Here is an 18,694-nt window from a genome sequence, read left to right as displayed (position 1 = left end):
CTAGGGAGTAAGTCAGTGAGATTTAAAAGCTGGACACCAACAGTGAGATGCATGAGGGCATTTCCACCAATTGAATTGCTTTCCTTCACTCTGCAGAACAAAAGCAAGGAGTTGGTCTGAATGTGTGTCAGGAAGTGCTCTGGGGCATATCCTGTAAAGATCTGTGAGGGGGGAAATACACCCTAGGAAATGCTTTTTGTCCCTTCATCTGCTTCCTTTTCCAGCCAGTGTATCTATGCTTCCTTTAGCACACAGAATCTTGAACAGCTTTGTGTTTGCCCTTGGAAAGATATGGGGAGCCAGGCAGAGAAATAGCCTCTCCTCCACCACCTTCACCTTTACCCTGTGCGTATTATTCCATCTCAGACGCACCCTATATGGTGTTATCCAAGGACCAGAGATCTGAAGTGTAAAGTCAGCAAAAATGGTGATTGGGCAGTGGAGGGTGTGAGACTGAGTTTGCTCATGATTAAATCACAGTGGGTACACTGCAGACATACAACGGCACACAGTTTGCTTAACTTGCTCCTCCATTTAGGCTAACCTTTGTTTGTGTATTGCTTTATTTGAGTCCACTAGAAATAGCAAACACTTTAAAGGTGCGGTTGCATCCTCAAATGTATTCCTCACCAGCTCCTTCAAAGTATGCTGTCATACTGATCTTCCTCTTACTGCAACCTCAGACAGTGCTTTTTTTCTCTCTTCAAAAGCCTGTTAAGTCTAAGATTTTTGTTTTGTTTTTTAACCATTAAAAATGCAGGAATTGTGGTTGCTAAATAATGCACAGCATCTAGATGACATTCTCTTATCTAGTGCAATTTCCATTCTACCTGGGGAAATTGCATGACACCATCCATCAAACCTCAAGCTTGAGTTTCTGGTAATACATGATTCACCCAACCCCCAATATTTCAAGCACAGCTATTGTTACTTGTGTTTGCTCTTTGGAATGTGGTTATAAGAGCATCCTAACTATTAACTTTTTTTTGCATTTTGTAAAGTTAAATTAGGGATTGTGTGCTCTCCTACCACAACGCTCAGTTACTGAAATGATCACACAATCCTTTTTTAAAATAAAGGGAAGCTGGCGAATATCAGATTTCTTCCACCAGCAATAACCTTGCTGTTTCACTGACATTTCCTCCCACCCCACCCAAACTCAATTTTCTTAATGCTTTTTTCCACACTATAAACTCATTTTCTCTAAAGAAGACTGAAGATCTCAAGACTAGTATCAAAAACGCAGAACACATACATATCCTCCATACAATCACAGACATCAAACTATTGCATACAACAGCTTTCTACAAGCTGGTGCCCTCCAGACAAGGTGAACACCCCCAAAGACGGTGGTGTTAGGAGATCACAGGACGTGTTACACATGGAAGGCAGATTTCAGAAGTCTGCTAAACAAAAAACAAAACAACAACCCCTGTATCTTTTCACATCACGTCACCTGCTTATTACATGGAGATGCTTGTCTTATCTACATCTGGAAAGTTCAGTATCTTTCTTCCCAATGCTCTTGTCTCTTTGAAAGTTCATTATTTTGTTTCCCCACTCCCACTACTATTTATATTAATCTTGCATTTCATGTGTCTAAATGGGCTGTAGTTCATAAAAGCTCTCACTGAACTAAATCTTTCAGTCTTTAAGATGCCACTGGACTAGCTCTATGGATCAAGTCCAGCTCCTGTCAGGGAGGCATAGTGGGGAATTGAACTCATAACCTCTGGCTCTGCAAGCCAGATACCTGAACCACTGAGCTACTGTATCTGAGACCTAACACACAATAAGATTTACTGGAAAAGACAATAATGCTAGGAGAAGTTGAGGGCTTTAGGAAAAAGCAATCTAACATGAGATGGATCAACTCAGGAATTTAAATGCGAGGGAATATTAACATCTACTGCGTAACACTAATCAACAACTTCTTGACTGAATTCCTAATAACACACAATTTGTATGACTTGGCTTAAGACTAGGGCATGGATTTGTTAATCAGCATCTATTTACTGCTCCAAGTTATAGGCATAAATATTCGCTTGGATTTTAGCCACTAAAGCAAGCTGTAGCTTTTAGTTTGCAAGACTTTGAGTAAGGATGTTGATGATACGGCTACTTTGTTATATACAGGAACAATATACGGCTCCATGCGTAGTAAGCAGGCTCTGAAAGAGAGCCTCTTAAATTTAAATCATTTTGTTTAACAAATGAGAGGAACCTGAAAAGTTCAGATTTCTTTTGGACTTCCTTATTTGGACCACCTTTGTTTGATCTGCGTATGTAAAATCGTCCCATCCACTTCTGGGGTTAGCTGGCACCCTTTTCTTGGATCCGAAAGGTTTCTCATATACTAGGAGAAGAATGTGTTGTTGATGCAGGTGGCTCTGGGCATCGCCATGAACACTAATGATAATGATGAATGGATGAAGATGAGGATATAGGAGTGCCTCCCAAAATAGGTCTGATAATGATGATTGTGATGTTTTCTCTTTGTCATCTGTACTGTTTCCTGCTGATGAACTGAAGTGGATAAAGATGTGATGATAAGTCTGAACTTTAAAGTAATATTAGCACCTGCACAGAGTTGATGATGACCGATTTTTCTTTTTCATGTCCCGTTGTTGTTGCCCACTTGTGGAATAGATGGTCTCTTGCCTTATCGCTGCTTTTTTGGGGGGGAGGGTTCTGTAGAGATTCATTTGGCCTAGTATCAGAAACATGAATGAGGAAAAAAATGAAATGTTCCCTTTGAGTTTAATGAAAGGACTGGCACCCAAATGGCCCTAAAATGAATAAGGCATCCCTTCAAAGAAAGAAACCGGAAAGTTTTCCCCATGCACATCCCTAGTATTTTTATTAGCCCACTAAAATCTCATGAACACCTGTTTGTGGTCTAATAAATGTATAGTCCACCTTTTTTCCAGATTAAGTACTGTTAATTAAAGCACATGTCACTATGTTGTACTATGATACTCCATGGGCATGCAGTCAAAGAGGTTAGGGAGAATGTGCTACACCTGCTGCAAATCTGAGGTGGAAAATACAACATGCATATGTTCAATTCCTCTATCTGGCACTACCATTCACTGAAAATCATTTCAGGATTTCAGAATACTGTTACTTGGTTTGCTCCCAAGCAACGAAGCAAATTCCTACTGGTTCAAAGTCCCTGGTCCTATTACAGAAGATTCCTTGAGACACCATAACATATTGCAAAATGGCTCTAGGCCAAATTATGCATACACAAAACACATATATGATCACCACATATGGTAAGAACGGATTACCTCTTAATTTCTACCCTGAAGCAAAAACGCAAATATTTGAAAAAAAAAAAAAACACTACATCTTCATTATCACTAAGGACGCCCAATAAAGCAAATTTACTGACAGGTGAGTATTGATTCAATGCATGCAGCTTATTTCCCAGCAAAGTTGCATAGGATTGCAATACATAATATAATATAATATAATATAATATAATATAATATAATATAATATAATATAATATAATATAATATAATATAATATAATATAATATAATACTCTAAAAAACCCTCTGGTTCATGAATGTGGGATGTTGTACTTCCGTAACCACGATTCAGAAAGCCAAGAAATGGCCCAATATTGCTGCACAAGATCAAGCCCACATTGCTAACAGGAAAAAAGGCTGCCAAGCTTTAAATAGCAAAAGACAGCCTGAATGTTGACAAAACCAATGGGATCCCACAAACTGCACCAGAGCACAGAGTTCTGACTCCTGTCCTCTGAAGATGGCCGCCAGAGACTGGCGAAATGTTAGGAAGAACAACCTCAAGAACAGACAGCCCCAAAAAGCTACAACAGCCATCAGTGCTGAGAATTGCTTTGTGTTCCGTGAGAACTGGTTAACTGATGAAAAAAATGATTCAGTCCCTGAAATTTTCCCCTACTGTAGTGTCACTTTGTGAATGGTACAAATGCAGGAGCAGGTGATACTTCTAATCCACCATTTGTGAATGGTTGTGAGCAGAAAAGGGTCTCTGTAGACCATCTGAGGCTGCAATCCCATCCATCGTTTCTTGAAAGTAAAGCCAACTGAATACACTGCCTGTTCTTTTCAGTAAAGGCGTGTGGGATTGCCCATGTATATACGGTAGCTCTTATACAGTATTAAGAACGACAGGGATTGCACAGCTGACAGAGCCAAGTTGGAGGAAGAGAGCCGCTCGCTCGCTCCCTCCTCTGAGAGGTGCCGAACCCCTCCTATCGACCTGGAGGCCTCCATCTGCCTCTGGCCCCACTCGTTTCGTTCATCCAGGAAACGAAAGGCACAGGAGGGCACGGACGCCTCCAATTGCCTGCCAGCCGGTGGCGTTTGCTGGAAGCCGTAGTAAGCAGCCGAGCACCGCAGGGGCGGCTCCCCGAGGCCAGGGCCAGCCGCGATCTCCAAATATAGGCATTGCGAAGGGCCTTCGTTCCGCTCCTCCTCACCTGGCTCCCGGGCACCACCTTTGTTCCAGTCTGACTAGACACCCACGGGGTTTCGGTGCGCCGCCGCTCCCCTCCCAGTCCCGCCATGTGAGAAATGAATGACGCGCCAACCCAGCCGCCCTGGAAGGAAGCGAAGAGGGGCCCGGGGGGGGGGTGGGGAGAGAAAGGAAGGGTCGGCCGCCGCCTCGGGCAGAGAAGGCAATGGATGTCCAGGGAGCGCTGCAGAACCCGAGAGCCGCCCGCGGTTTCCCTTTAGCCACGGAGGGGGTGGGGGTGTGTGTGCTCGGAAGGGAGGCGGCGAGAGGGGGTGATTTCACTCTTCAGCCGCAGGAAGTACATACAAGGAGGTCGAGTGCGGGTTTTTATTCGATCAAAGACTTGGATCTAGAAATTAGTCCTGCTCCCTGATCCCATAATCGAGGGGAAAAGCCCAAGAGTGCTCCTGGGTATATGCCGACTTGGCACAAATTAGGGAGCGAAACAAGCGTCCCCAAGAGAGGCGTGACTGCGAAAGAAGCCCCTGGGGCGGGGGCCCTTCACTTCGCTCCCCGCCCCACCCGGGCGGGAGAGAGGGGGCCAAGCTCAGATGGGGCAGGCGCGACCGCTTGGCGGGAAAGCGACCTGGGAAGGCCGGACGGGGCGGGGGAAGGGGTAGTGGAATGCGTCAGTGGTCGGGGGGGGGGGAAAGGAGGGCGCGGGAACCCGGCCGGTTTCGATGAGGCGACGGTGTGCTCTGGAATGCAGGAACTGCCTGTTAAAAAGCCAGGACTTCCTTGCAAGAAAGCTGCTCCCTCCACGCGAAGCTGCGCCGCGCCCTTCCTGCCAAACCTCGTGTGCAGAAGCAGGGGGTGGGGGCGGCAGAGAGGAAAGTGCCCCCCCCGCCATTCCTAGCAGATCTGGGGATGGCGCGGGAGGGGAGGTTAAGAGACTATGGCGGCCCCGCCTCGTTTTTCCTCCTTACCCAACCGTCTGCAGGGAGCACCGCCACCCAACGTGGCCCACCGACACCCCCCCTCCCTCCTTGCTGTTGCCGCAGTTCAATGACGTGCCATAGGCACACAGGCCAATTCTTCAGCGAGGTCGAGCTCGGGCGGCGGTTCGGTCGCCTCCTCCTCCTCCTCCATTGAGGGGGATGGCGCTTACCGAGCCAGCCCCAGAGTCCTCGCTCTCCGTGCTATAACTGGCCGCAGAGCCAATAACCTCGCGCTCCCCCCCCCCCGCCCGCCCCGTGTACTTTCCAAGGCACAGCAAGCCAGCATCCTTCCCTCCACGCCTTGCCTGCTTTGGCAAGCAGTCGCGGGCGGACGGGCGGGCAGGCACTGAGGCCGGAGATTATGCTGAATGCAGATTCAGGGGCATATGCCCACGGCCACTTCCGTGCTCCCAGCCATTGTCTGTACAAAAGTATGAGACTGCACATTTAAGGCTGCTGGTGGTGGTGGTGGTGCTGCCTTCTCTCGAGAGGGGTGGGAGGCGGGCCGTGCACCGGGAAGAGAGCCATCTCTGCTGGCGGGGTTACGGCCGGCGGGACTCGTCTTCCCCACACCGGGAGCCTTCCTGGCTTGGGTGGGGCCCCTCTGCACAACGGGGGCCCTCGGAGCTGTCGTGGTGACGCTCCTGTGATGAGGATTAACCCATTTCGCGAAAGGCGATGGCTGCGTACGCGCAGCCTCGGCTTCTCCCAAGGAAATACGCCCTCCCCTTCGGCACAAAAGAACCGGGGCGGAAGGCGAGTGCCTGGAGGAAGCGCGGGCTTGCGGTTTCCAGCAGCGAGCTGGAAGGCCTGCACATCCTGGGCTTTCATCCGCTACGTTTCAATGCCTTTAAACTGCCCTTTTACTATAGAATGCCTCCTTTGCTTAATAATCGAAAGTGTTTGGAGAGCAGAGACTCCGGAGATTTTGGGGTGTGTGTGTGCTTGTACTGTATGCTGCAGCATAAAGACCAAAGGCAGTAGAAATGGGTCCTACCAAAGAGTACAATAATACGCTCTATGTTCCAGTACTACAGGATTGTTCATTCGCCTACTGAGTGTGCGTTGAAGAACCAATAACCATGGCATTTCTCTTTCTAAATGGAGGAAAAAAACGCAGAGGCAGAAAGCAAGCTTGGAAATACTAATGTATTTCTTGGAAATACCAAGTGCTGAAAATACAAATTACTGTACTCCAAACCTAGCTACATCTGGGACTAGTTGATTTTGAGAATGGTTGTACTGTACTGAGCCCCAGAATAGTAATCTCCATTTAAGTGTTCAGAGTCAGATATGGTATATATAAATAAGTCACGAGGCATCTTATGAAGCCTCTGAATTTAGTCGTTAATTCTGTGTTTCTGTCTCCAGCCCAGAACTATGTATGCTTTGACCTACAGTTCCTCTATCTGGACAATTGCTAAATAGCAATTTTCCTTTTCTTGGCTGATACTTCTGATGGAAAGTGTACAGCAAAAATAGTGAACTCTCAACTAGAACAGATGATGGGTACTGAAATATAGGGTGGTTTTTTTAATGTAGCATCTTTCCTCCTTTTAAAACCCTGAAAACTCACTTTTCCCCAATTTGTTTAGAAAATATTTCTGCCTTCAACTAATAGAAGGGGTAGCATACATCAGCAAATAGGGGAGACTTAGTAACATCTCCCCTTTCCATTCTAAATTTTGGACTACTGGAGGAATATTCATAGAGTTATTAGTACTTTGTGGTTTGTAATTGACCCTTTATTAAAATGTCTGAGTCTACCAGTTTGGGGCCAAGTTGCCTTACCAAAGGTGAGGAATGTCTCCATCTAATTTGAAGGATGCTAAGGTATGGAGCTGCAATTTTATCAGTACCTATGATAATGAATACAGGAAGTAGGTTGGTACTGTACCGTTGCCCCTGTCCAGTGTATGGGTTTCTCATAAGTAACCAGTTGGCCACTGTATAAATGAAATTATGGACTGGATAAGACTTTTGGTATGATCCAGCATAGCTCTTATGTTATGATTTTCCAAAATTAAATGATCCCTGAACAAACTTCTATTGTCTTTTATGAGTGTACCTTGGAAGTGGAGTAGTAGATACTAAACTAATCGCCATGCCTTGCTTATGATGTTATAGTGTGTGTGATGATTTTATGATCCGTCTGATTTCCATTGATTCAGTGTTTGTGTTACTCATATTGCAGGCCTCTGTTATTGATAACTTAGCTATCACTTAAGTTGGCAGAGAGCTTCTCAATTTAGGAAGATAAGTAGGTTATGTTTCCATGGGAAGGAAGAGCTTAGTCACCTACCTATAGGCAAGGTCTGGTTGTTTTTCTAGGTGTGTGCACAGAACAGGGATGGGCAGAGATCAGCTGTTTTACCTTTGTTTAGTGCCATTGTATTAAGTTACTATTGCAACACAGCAGTTTTGCAGTGTGGGATAAGAAACACATTTGAAAACACAGTATGCCTGTTCTCTTCAATCTTTCTTAGAGGTAATTTCTGTCAGCAGCCAAGTTATCTGGTTTAAAAAAGAGTAATTCTTATTTTCCCTAACTATGTGATGAGTCCAACACCTCTCCAAGGAATAAGCAATGGAGATGAAATGTGCTTTGGTTCTAATACTTTACTCTGGAAAGGGTTTCTGTTGTTAGGCAGAACTCAGCAGGATAGCCATTCACATACATTGGTTTGCTGACACTCTGCAGAACTTAAAAAGGACTTTACAGCCAAGGGCACAGCTATGCTTTTCATTTGTTTGGCAGACTGTCAGCTAGGCTTCCTCAATTTCCATATTTATCACATTTAAAAAACTGAAACACCTGGGGCATTATGGACCAGAAGAATCTTTTTGTTTAAAAAAAAGCTCCTTCCACTTACATCTTCTGGGGCCACTTTGGATCTGGGTTTTTTCATTCATTAGGATCATCTTGCATACACAGCTGATTCAAAGATAAAAAGGGAAGATGTTTGAGGCATCTTGTAGCCCAAATTTCAGTAGCAGATTAGTGGTCATCTCTGCAGTAGTGGTAATTCAGGTTCTCTGGAACAAGAGATGTAGATCCTAAGGGGGATAAATTTTACATCTTTCCGAGTCTTACATATATGAGTGACATTTCCTGTAAGCCAAGTCATCCCTAGAAGATTAGAAATCACACATTCCCAGCACCACATGAGGATGGGTGTGAATTCTAGTCCAGTATCTCAAAAGTACACCGGATAAGTAGATAAAGAAGCAGCCTCTCTTGCCTTATGTGTAGTCTATATAGCACTCTGCCCTTGATGTCATTGGGCAAAACATTCCCTCTTTTGAACATACAAGGACAACATCTCTCTCCAAAGCTTGACATATTCCACAAACATAGTTTGTCCATTGTAATGCCTTTACTTATGCTATTTCCCAGCACAAAACTGTAAAACTGCCCATTTTGTGTATTTTGTTTTTCAGTACGTTATGGTCTGTCTTTTAATATCTTGAGAGCCATTTTGTGTTCTTTATTCTGGAAATATTAAGTTTGTAGGCATTTGCTTTGTTCTGAAACAATGTCACAAACATTATTGTGGCTCTCTCTATGTAGATCTCTAGGATTTATAGTCCCACTAAAGTTTTCCTGAACAGCACTGTTGCACACATGTTGGTGTCTTTCAATATGGCAAACAAATACTATTAAATCTATGGCAATTCAGTCATCATGTTACCCCCCCCCAGACATGTTGGCTGCAATGGTGAGGCATCCAGCACTGTGGCTTTAGTGACATAGATAAAACTTAGCAGTACAGGCGAAGCCTGGTAGTGCAGTGGTCCAAAGGTGGACACTATAGCTCTATTGAAGCAGGACCAGCTTTTTTTTTTTTAAGGCATCATATCTTGAATGGAACAAATACTCTGGCCCAGTTGGGAGCAGGATGGAAGCAGACTACTCTGGCATGCTTTGGGAATACAGCACCAATGAACACTGATACAGTACTGTATCTTTGTTGGAGGCTCCGTGTCTAGAATGGCGTGGAAAAGAATAAACATAACTAAACAATCATATTGTGCCTGTTTCTGGACCAAGGCACTCAATGCACCTCCCAAGTTCCTAAAGCAGGACTAAGGAAACTTTAGCCCACCTTTTATTTAGGACTACAACATCCATAATGCTTTTTTCTTGTCCGTGCACACTGAGGCTGAAGAGAATTGAGATCAAACCCATCTGGGAGGCCAAGGGTTTTCTGAGACTGTGTTAACAACCCCACACCTTGCCATGTAAACTTCTTAATGGTGGTAGCTTAGCAGCAATCCAAGCAATGGCATTCCAAGCACACCATGCCTACAGTTCTTGTAGTCAAAATTTCAGGGACAAATGCCCCCATTGTTCTGGGCTACCTGTGGCATAGGCACCACAGTTGTGAGGACTATTACAGCTCTGGTGGAACAGAAGGCCCAGATTGCTCTTAACCGCAATATGCCCCCTTCTCGCATTATTATGTGGCAGAAGCCCTCCACTCAGGCGTTGTGCAGCCACGGAGAAAACGCCTCAGCCTGCCACTATCCAAGCACACACACCCGGCACTGGTCTTGATAATATGGCAACCCCCTTCCCCGATGCCCATTTCCACCATCCGCGACGAATGCACCGAAAATGGAAGCGTGGTGGTGGGGAATTACCTCAAGGCTAGGGCAATACGTACCTTTTTCTTACTCCTAATGGGACCCCATATGGGGCAACAGGGGAGGGGTCCTGGCCGAAGACAGCTAGCCCATCCCCCCCTCTCGGACTCATTACTCAGACAGGTTCCGGGGTTGAAAAGGGAGGTGGCGCCAAGGCTCTTTCGTTTGCCCCACGTGGCCCGCTTCCCGCCAGCCAATGGGGGCTCGTGTTTCTGAAAGATCTCCATTTATGGCGATGTTCTCGGCCGGGAAGGTGGGGGCTGTCGCCCCCTGGGTATAAAAGGGGCGGGGTTGGCGTTCGGACGGTCTCACTCAGCCGGCGGCAGCGGATCTAGCAGTATCTCGTCTTTTCTTCTCATCTTTGAAAGCTCCCGCCTCCTTACAGGTAGGTAAACCGTCCCCAGATGCGGGCATTTCAGTGGGATCCCCTAACGTTTTATTTTTTTCTATTTTAGTTCTCCCTGTCTCTTAATGTCTGGGAAGAAACTTAATTCGCATTGTTAATTGTCAGTGCTTTTTTTAAAAGCATTGAATGGGCTTCTGTTAGCTGGTTTTTGCTAGTTTTTCATTTTTTTCTCTCTTCCCTCCCCCCCCCCGGTCACTTTTGCTCATTTTAATATGGGATGGTCTCCTGGCGGCTCTTTGGCAACCGTCTGTCTGGGGTCGCGCGAACTCATCGCCGTTGTAACGGCTTTTTGAATGGGATGATCGGGAGGAGGCGGGGCTGGCCGCCTGAAAAGGGCATTTGGGACGTGGTTGGTTGGAGGCAGTTAGTGACGTCATGGGGCGGGAAAGTTGAACCGAACCTTCGCTCGGCAGATGTGTAGACTGGTGGGGGGGCGGCGGTTGGGAATGAGTTTCGCTTTACCCCCATGTGAGGGGGTGGGGCAGTGATGGTTTGGAGTGGGAAGGATGCTGGGTGAGATGTAGGCCGGGATCATTCCAGGCGGCGGGGGTGTGTGTGTGGGGGGGGGGAGAGTTTAGCATGAAAAGGTGGGGCTACGGCAGCCCCAGCCTTTCCCCGGGGAGGAGGTGGGGGCGTCGCCTGTTATGCGCTGGCTTGAGACGGGTCTGCGGATGGAATTCCGAGATCGCAATCTGAAATTTTGCCTGACACTGTTGGAAACTCCCCTGGCCTTCAGGATATTACGTGGAGTAGGGAAGTAAGAGTATCACGACACGAAATTTTGTGACTTGGGTTCGCTGTCTCCCCCAAGTTACTAGAGTTGAACCTTTGTTTCAGATTTTGCTCGTGGATATTTTTTTTTAAGGAAGGGTGCCTTACCAAGCGATCAGAAGATTGGTGTGTAAGCACTGCAAGTTCTGTGTTGTAGCTTCCTGATGCTGAGTTTTGAGGGTCAAAGAAATCTCATGTGATAGGGAAGGATATATTTGATGGATAATATTAGTAGACATACTTCTGTTTCAGCTGTAGTAGGGTAATTTGTCCTAGACCGATAATACTCTTATTGCAATTGTAGCTAGCAGTTATGAGAGAACATCTTCCAAGGAGCAAGGACACCAGTCATCTTCGTTGATCTGTGGAATAAGAATGGGACAGGACAAACTCCAGACCAAATGTTGAAAATGTAGCTAAGAGGGTGGGGTCTCCAGACTTTATGGCAGGGCGCTCCAGCAACCTCTAGTGGTCAAAAGTTGTAGCGTGATTGAATCTGTTAATGGAGCCAGATGGCCTCTAGAAAAGCAAGTTCCCTACTAATGATCGTCTGATATTTTAAATATTTTATTTATTTTTGTCAAAACCAGATTCTCAAAATGGAAGAGGAAATTGCAGCGCTTGTCATTGACAATGGATCCGGTATGTGCAAGGCAGGCTTCGCTGGAGATGATGCTCCTCGTGCTGTGTTCCCCTCAATTGTTGGGCGCCCACGCCACCAGGTTTGTTAAATAGAGAAATACAGTTTCACTTGTTTATGTTCGGCCTCAGATTTTTATTTCTTTGGTGTGCTAATTTTGTATTGTCTTTTTTGTAGGGCGTCATGGTTGGAATGGGACAGAAAGATAGCTATGTGGGGGATGAGGCTCAAAGCAAGAGAGGTATCTTAACTCTGAAATACCCAATTGAACATGGAATTGTCACCAACTGGGATGATATGGAGAAAATCTGGCATCATACTTTCTACAATGAGCTTCGTGTTGCCCCTGAAGAACACCCTGTGCTGCTAACAGAAGCTCCTTTGAATCCCAAGGCCAACAGAGAGAAGATGACACAGGTATGATGCTGATGTGGTTATTACATTTATCACTTTCATCCATTTCACCACCATTTTTCTTTAGAGTCAAAATTTCTATTCTCTTATTTTCAGGATTCTGTACTCTTCCTGGCATTTCCTTCCTTGACGTCTCTCAGGTTTTTGTTGTATTTCTGCTTGTTTTCTTTTCTTTTTCTTCTCCATCAGATATCTTGCATGGCTGCATGCGTGTGTGTTGCACCACAGAAGCATTCTTGTTCTTTACAACAACTTTTTTTTTTTTAGATCATGTTTGAAACATTCAACACTCCTGCTATGTATGTGGCCATCCAGGCTGTGCTATCCCTGTATGCCTCTGGTCGTACCACTGGTATTGTAATGGACTCTGGAGATGGTGTCACACACACTGTGCCCATCTATGAAGGTTATGCCCTTCCTCATGCCATTCTGCGACTTGATCTGGCTGGTCGTGACCTCACAGACTACCTCATGAAGATTCTGACAGAAAGAGGCTACAGCTTCACCACCACAGCCGAAAGGGAAATTGTGCGTGACATAAAAGAAAAGTTGTGCTATGTTGCCTTGGACTTCGAGCAGGAGATGGCCACCGCTGCTTCCTCTTCCTCCCTGGAGAAGAGCTATGAATTGCCTGATGGTCAGGTGATCACCATTGGAAATGAGAGATTTAGGTGTCCAGAAGCCCTTTTCCAACCATCTTTCCTAGGTAAGCATTTAATGGGCACGTTAGTAAGTTCATAATTTCTTCTTGGTTCTAAGAAATGCATGTGCTAGTGTGCTGACAGCAGCTTGTGCATTAAATAACAAGGGGATTTATTTAATTAAAAATACTCCGTTTGGTACAATATAAGTGCATTCTTTTTTTCTTCTTAGGTATGGAGTCATGTGGCATTCATGAGACCACTTTCAATTCTATCATGAAGTGTGATGTAGATATCAGGAAGGACCTGTATGCCAACACAGTATTGTCTGGTGGTACCACAATGTATCCAGGAATTGCAGACAGAATGCAGAAGGAAATCACAGCACTGGCTCCAAGCACAATGAAGATTAAGGTGAGGACAACTGCATTTATTATCAGGGCAATAAAATTATGCTGCAGTGACAGTTCTTTATGCAGTGCCATTTTCAAACTTAGTTTTGGGTGTTTTCAAAGTAGAAAACTGAACACATGGTAAAGGTTGAATTTTCTAATTTTCCCCATCCGTTTTCTTTCAGATCATTGCTCCTCCTGAGCGCAAATACTCAGTCTGGATTGGTGGGTCCATTCTTGCATCTCTTTCTACCTTCCAGCAGATGTGGATCAGCAAGCAGGAGTATGATGAGTCTGGCCCATCTATTGTTCACCGTAAATGTTTCTAAATGGACTATTTGGCAGATGTGCAGCATTTGCTGCATGAGTTTTTTTCACCAGTATAAATTTGCCTGGGCAAATATATACACCTCATGCTAGCCTCATGAAACTGGAATAAGCCTTCTCTTCAAAACATTGTCATTGGGAAGTCTGTCTCCAATAATCCTGTGAGGATGTCTACCTTGTTGCTGATATGATCTGTACTCAAGTTAACTGTTCCCTTTGTACATAGTATAACTACCCTATACACATCTGGCCTAGTACCTAGTACAGATGATATTCATACAATACAAAGGTTTAACTTGTGTCTGTTACAGGCTGAGACAGTGGTCTTGGTGTGACCAGCTGTGTAACAAAGGAGTTTGAGGCTGGATTTGTACAGGGTAACAAAAGATCAGACTTTCCACTACACAAAGCGCTAAGAATTCCAGATCACTATTGTTGAGGCTGGCAAGAGTTTGTGAAAAGGATGGCCATTTTTGTCTTGCCACTGTTCCTAGCACGGTTGGAAACATTGCATCCAAGCCTTATGAACCTGTTTTCTTTCCTTGCCCGCCAGTATCGCCCAGCAAGACATCACAGGGCAAAAAGTTGCTCATCTTGAGTTGCTCCAATGTTTGCATTGACACCTGTAAATTTAATCATCAGGTTTAATTTATGTAAGATTTTTGTACGTTGCCTTAATGTTGTCATATGACAGTAGAAAACCAAAATTTGTAAGTCATCCTGAAGTTGAGAATTGTAATGCCCAACATTTCATTGTGAAAGGAAAATAAAAGCGCTGCAGTAAATGAAACAGGCCTTATGTTTTCCAGTGGGTAATTTAAGATGGTAAGATTACTTATATGTGTGATTTTAATTAAATATGTAGTTGGGTTAGGTACTCTTAAATTGCTTTCTGAGTTTTTTCCTCCCTAAGTTTAATAAACATCTTAGAAGTAGGTAACAGTTTATTAGGAAAGAAGTTGCAATCAACACTTAAAATAGGCCTTAGCTCTCGGAGTACATTTAATATTATAATAGATAAAACATAAGCTGGTTCCTGAACTGCTGAATTTACATTTCATGTGCAATCATTTCAGCCAGGAGCAGAATTTGGCAGTTTTGTTACTTGTAAACATGCTAATTATAAAAATGATACTAGAATTTGATAAATTGGACAGAATAACAAAGTGAAGATTGTTTGTAGCTCCAATTGAGTTTGCTGTACAGTTTTTGCAAGAGCTAGGACAGCCATTGTAGAGGATGGATACATGGCTGTTGAGTGTTGCAAACATGCTAATGCCTATCTCACAGCTTGGAGAATGCCAAAGTGTCTAGTGTCCCAAGTAAGCAGTTCTTTGTAGCCCTGCATCTTAAAAGAGCTTGATGTTACACTTGCAGGTGGTTTTTTTTTTAATCAGAAGGTGTACGGCTGCAAGACTAGTTACAGTAGTTATTTTCTGGCAGTTACAGTGAGATGATGTTTCCTAGTCCATAGTTTGATGTTTTATTCCTGCCAATCAGTGTTAAGACTAAATTCTGCACTGTACTCTCAAATGGTTAACTGCTAGTTTAGAGGTGAAGGCTATATATGAATGCACATTTTCTTGCATTCTTATTGCCAGTAGAGTGAGATGTGTATATTCAGAGCCCGAAAGTGTAAGGAAATAAATTTTTTGTGGTTGGGGTAGGATAAAGAACAGTCAAAAGCAGTGAAGTATTACCCAGTTTGATGCTCTTTCACTTAATCAAAATTTAAAGAACACTAGGTCATGATAAGCAATCTCAGTTTTCATAATGGTGCTTTCATTTGCGATTGCAGATGTAGAACAATGGGCTAGATAAATCAAGCACCTCTTTGAAAAATATACACAAATTGACAGATGCATAGTTAATATTACAATCAAGCTAAAAGTAATTGTTCTCCACAGTAACACAAAGATGTTTGAGTACTAAAGAAAGTTGTGCGGTGTTATACACTTCAAAGGCAAGGATATGTAGTACTATTAGACCACTAAAAGATCACCAGTAAATGTGGCACCACTTATTTTTTCAAAATGAGGGCTGCCAAGCCAAGAGTGTTGGTCTTTTCACTTCAGGTGATGTTGATTGACTTGAGCAACACAAGGCTGCTAGCCTCTTGGCTTTCCCTTCCTGCCCCCAGCTATATTGGTTGCCTGACATGGAAACAAAAGTTTCTTTTTGAGTGGGGATCCCAGTGATACAGAAATGTGATACTTTACCAAAGAAAGGAGAGGATAACATCCACTAAGCCAATTACAATCAAATCAGTATTGACTAAACAAAGATGTTCTCAGTTTGATGTCTGGCTGGCTTACATTAAATCCGTGTCCGTGCTTGGCTGCAGGTGGTGCTATGGCTGTTTGTGATATCTTTCTTAGTCCCAACAAAAAATTAACCACGTGGTCCTTGCAGGCTTCAAAGGCAAAGTATTCAGTAGATGTTCCATACCTGCCTCCATACAGTCTTTTGGGACAGTGAAATAAGTTCCATGTTTTGCATGTATCATAATGAGTTCATGCTGTCAACCAGCTGTAGGTAAGTAAAAGTACTGTAGTTGGCTGGAAGAGATGGAGGCTGGTGAAGCAACGGAGTTTGTGCTCTTGAATCCAGAAAATGGCCTTGTGACAACATTATACCCCAGTTTAAAACGTGGCTCTACAGTTGGCTAAATTGCCTCTTCGTCTGACTTGAAAGAAAAATTAGGCATGTTGCAGTTCCATCTGGGCTTGAAGCTACCAGAAAGCTGAACATGAGTGAGAGCCCATACCTTCCTGATCACCTGCATGTTACTGATACTTTCATTTCCTGTTGGACACAGTTGAACCCTGGTGAGCCATTGATCTGGGTCAAGAGAAGAGCTTGTTTTCTTCAATTTCTGGGTGTTTCCCAGGGAGAAGCACTTAGTACTGAGTTTTTTCTGGCAGCAATTTAATACTAAATCTGGTTCTTAAAACTGCCCTATTTCAAGTATGGGAGCAAGGGGAAATGGGGTCTTATTACTCATCTTGTGCCTAAAAATTAACTTGCATTGAACACTGTTTTCCTGCCAGGCAGAAATCTGTTCCTTTTCAATGGAGGGAGGCAATTCACTGCTCCTAAACCAATGTCAAGCTAAATAACCAAGCCCAGTTGGAGAAATTTTAAAATGTTTTAGTACTAAATCCCCATTTGGATGTCAGTTGCATTCCAAGCATATGGTGTATTTCTCTGGGAACTTCACATGGATCATAGTATGCCCCCCCTCAAAAATTGTCTAAATAAAATAGTATTAAAAACATAATGTGACTTTCTAAAGCTGGGATAGTGACTTCCTAAAATTCTTTGTGATTTGGAGAAAAAAAATCACAGTATTTGAATACCCAGTACATCTGAAATTCTTAACTCCAAAGCAGTGAAAGGCAGGAAGTGTAAACAAGTAAGAGAGTGGGAGGTACAAAAATGCTGTTTTGTGCCTCAAGGAAGCCTACGTTCTTTTTCAGGAGATCTGTATGTAGATCTGAAGATATCGGGATATTGGGTGTTCAGCACACTGACTTGTCCTAGGCTAGGCTCAGTTTGCCCGTTGTATTTCAAGAACATTGCTTTATTGGCTTTCCCCATCCATGGCCTTTCTCTAGAACACTGGCTCTTTTTTCTTAGATTTTTTGCAAGCTGCCTTCAAGGATTCCTGCACTGAGCAGGAGGTTGGACTGAATGATTCTAAAGTTAAAATGCAAGGAACTGGAGGCATGAGGTGTTGGCAAGGGGAAATCACAAAGAGAAATAAAAGAGAGAGCTAAAGGCATTAGACATGCCATTTTGTTGCTGCAAGTTACACTGATATTTTTATTAATTTGTATCAAGCCAATCACACCTTTCACCACTGTTGACTCCGTAGTCTAGTAGCAATAAATTTGGCAGCCCTTTGCAAAGTTTGGAAGTCTTGCCTTCTAAGAACTATAATCTCTGCCAAGAAGACTGCTTGTTTCTCAATCCTTACTGAAGTTTTCCTGTGCGCTTCCGATTCCCTTGTTCTCCATGTCGTCCCCTTCCATTTGCCAGGAGGTGATGGGACCAGTGGCCATGATCTTAGTTTTTCTGACTCAACATCAGAAACCTGCCGTCAATGAGTTAGACTGTCTATGCTAGCTCTTGTCTATGGAAGCCTTCCACAGCTCTGGATACTTAATGAGTTGACCTGCAGCCTTCTTTATCTCTTAATGGACAGACGTTTGAAGTGGGACTCCCATGACCACTCACCTTGGACCTGCATCTGAGTCTACATGGGTGGGAAAGGCTGGCCCATATCTATCACCAGCAACCCTTCCCTTCTTTGTATTACTATCATAATATAAAGTTCAGAGGGAAATTTATGGCCTCTCAAAAGCATTTGTATTACTTTAAATCACATTGGCCATCTGGCTAATTGTATTGTTTTAGATATGGTAGGTCATATATAAATTGATTTTTTTAAAAAGAAATAGCCTTCTCTAAGCTGTTTCCTCCCATGCTGTAATAAATAGTTAATGCACAGGGATGGTAATAACTGAGAGAGAATGGCTTGCTTGAAGAGCATGTAATGAGATCATGTGTGAATGGACCAAATGCTGAATGTATGTACAAAGCATTTCGTTCCACCGAACACAGTGTTGTTTACTAACAGCACTGATAGGGTATAATCCTGGGCATGTGTATCCAATTGTAAGCCTCACTGAAAGTAATGAGACTTGTGTGGATATATCGATAGGATAGCGCTGTTGGCCCCTATGTTCGCTTTCTCCACCCTGATGCCCTCTATATTTTTGGGTTCACATATAGTGTGCATTCACTATAGTAGGCCATCATTGCAGAATACCTACCTGAGCAGGACTGGGCAGATATCATAAAATGGAGGGGGATAAAAGTGTAACAGAAGTCTGTCCCTCAAAATGAATTTGAAAGTTCGGTAAACTGCTTGTTTTCACTCCCAATTCACAGGGATTATAAACTTTTCATAAACCATATTTCAGCAACTCACAGCATTGC

The 18,694-nt window shown here is 43.8% G+C and overlaps 1 protein-coding gene and 2 long non-coding RNA genes across 3 annotated transcripts; 1 reads left to right on the top strand and 2 right to left on the bottom strand.

Moving 5' to 3' along the window:
• Positions 1-1,715: 1,715 nt before the first annotated feature.
• On the bottom strand, positions 1,716-4,618 carry LOC140704587 (uncharacterized). Its single transcript, XR_012083867.2, has 2 exons — positions 4,480-4,618; positions 1,716-2,710 (listed from the first exon to the last, which is right to left on the bottom strand). It is a non-coding gene; the product is annotated as an uncharacterized LOC140704587 (long non-coding RNA).
• A 3,438-nt stretch (positions 4,619-8,056) lies between these two features.
• Positions 8,057-10,270, bottom strand: LOC110089951 (uncharacterized). Its single transcript, XR_002302298.3, has 2 exons — positions 10,120-10,270; positions 8,057-8,509 (listed from the first exon to the last, which is right to left on the bottom strand). It is a non-coding gene; the product is annotated as an uncharacterized LOC110089951 (long non-coding RNA).
• A 48-nt stretch (positions 10,271-10,318) lies between these two features.
• Positions 10,319-14,480, top strand: ACTG1 (actin gamma 1). Its single transcript, XM_020813342.3, has 6 exons — positions 10,319-10,484; positions 11,867-11,998; positions 12,094-12,333; positions 12,598-13,036; positions 13,204-13,385; positions 13,549-14,480. Exons 2-6 carry the CDS (start codon positions 11,876-11,878, stop codon positions 13,690-13,692), a joined length of 1,128 nt encoding a protein of 375 aa, XP_020669001.2. The 5' UTR covers positions 10,319-10,484; positions 11,867-11,875; the 3' UTR covers positions 13,693-14,480.
• Positions 14,481-18,694: the final 4,214 nt, after the last annotated feature.

Source organism: Pogona vitticeps, chromosome 2, assembly GCF_051106095.1.
Source record: "Pogona vitticeps strain Pit_001003342236 chromosome 2, PviZW2.1, whole genome shotgun sequence".
In the NCBI taxonomy this organism is placed as follows: Eukaryota; Metazoa; Chordata; class Lepidosauria; order Squamata; family Agamidae; genus Pogona; species Pogona vitticeps.
Note: the sequence above shows the minus strand (reverse complement) of the source record. Positions and strands in the feature narration are given on the sequence as shown.

Coding starts and splice junctions, on each gene's coding strand:
- ACTG1 (XM_020813342.3), top strand. CDS start 11,876: ATGGAAGAGGAAATTGCAGCGCTTGTCATTGACAATGGATCCGGTATG. Junction 11,999..12,093: donor TTGGGCGCCCACGCCACCAG/GTTTGTTAAATA, acceptor TCTTTTTTGTAG/GGCGTCATGGTTGGAATGGG. Junction 13,386..13,548: donor CAAGCACAATGAAGATTAAG/GTGAGGACAACT, acceptor GTTTTCTTTCAG/ATCATTGCTCCTCCTGAGCG.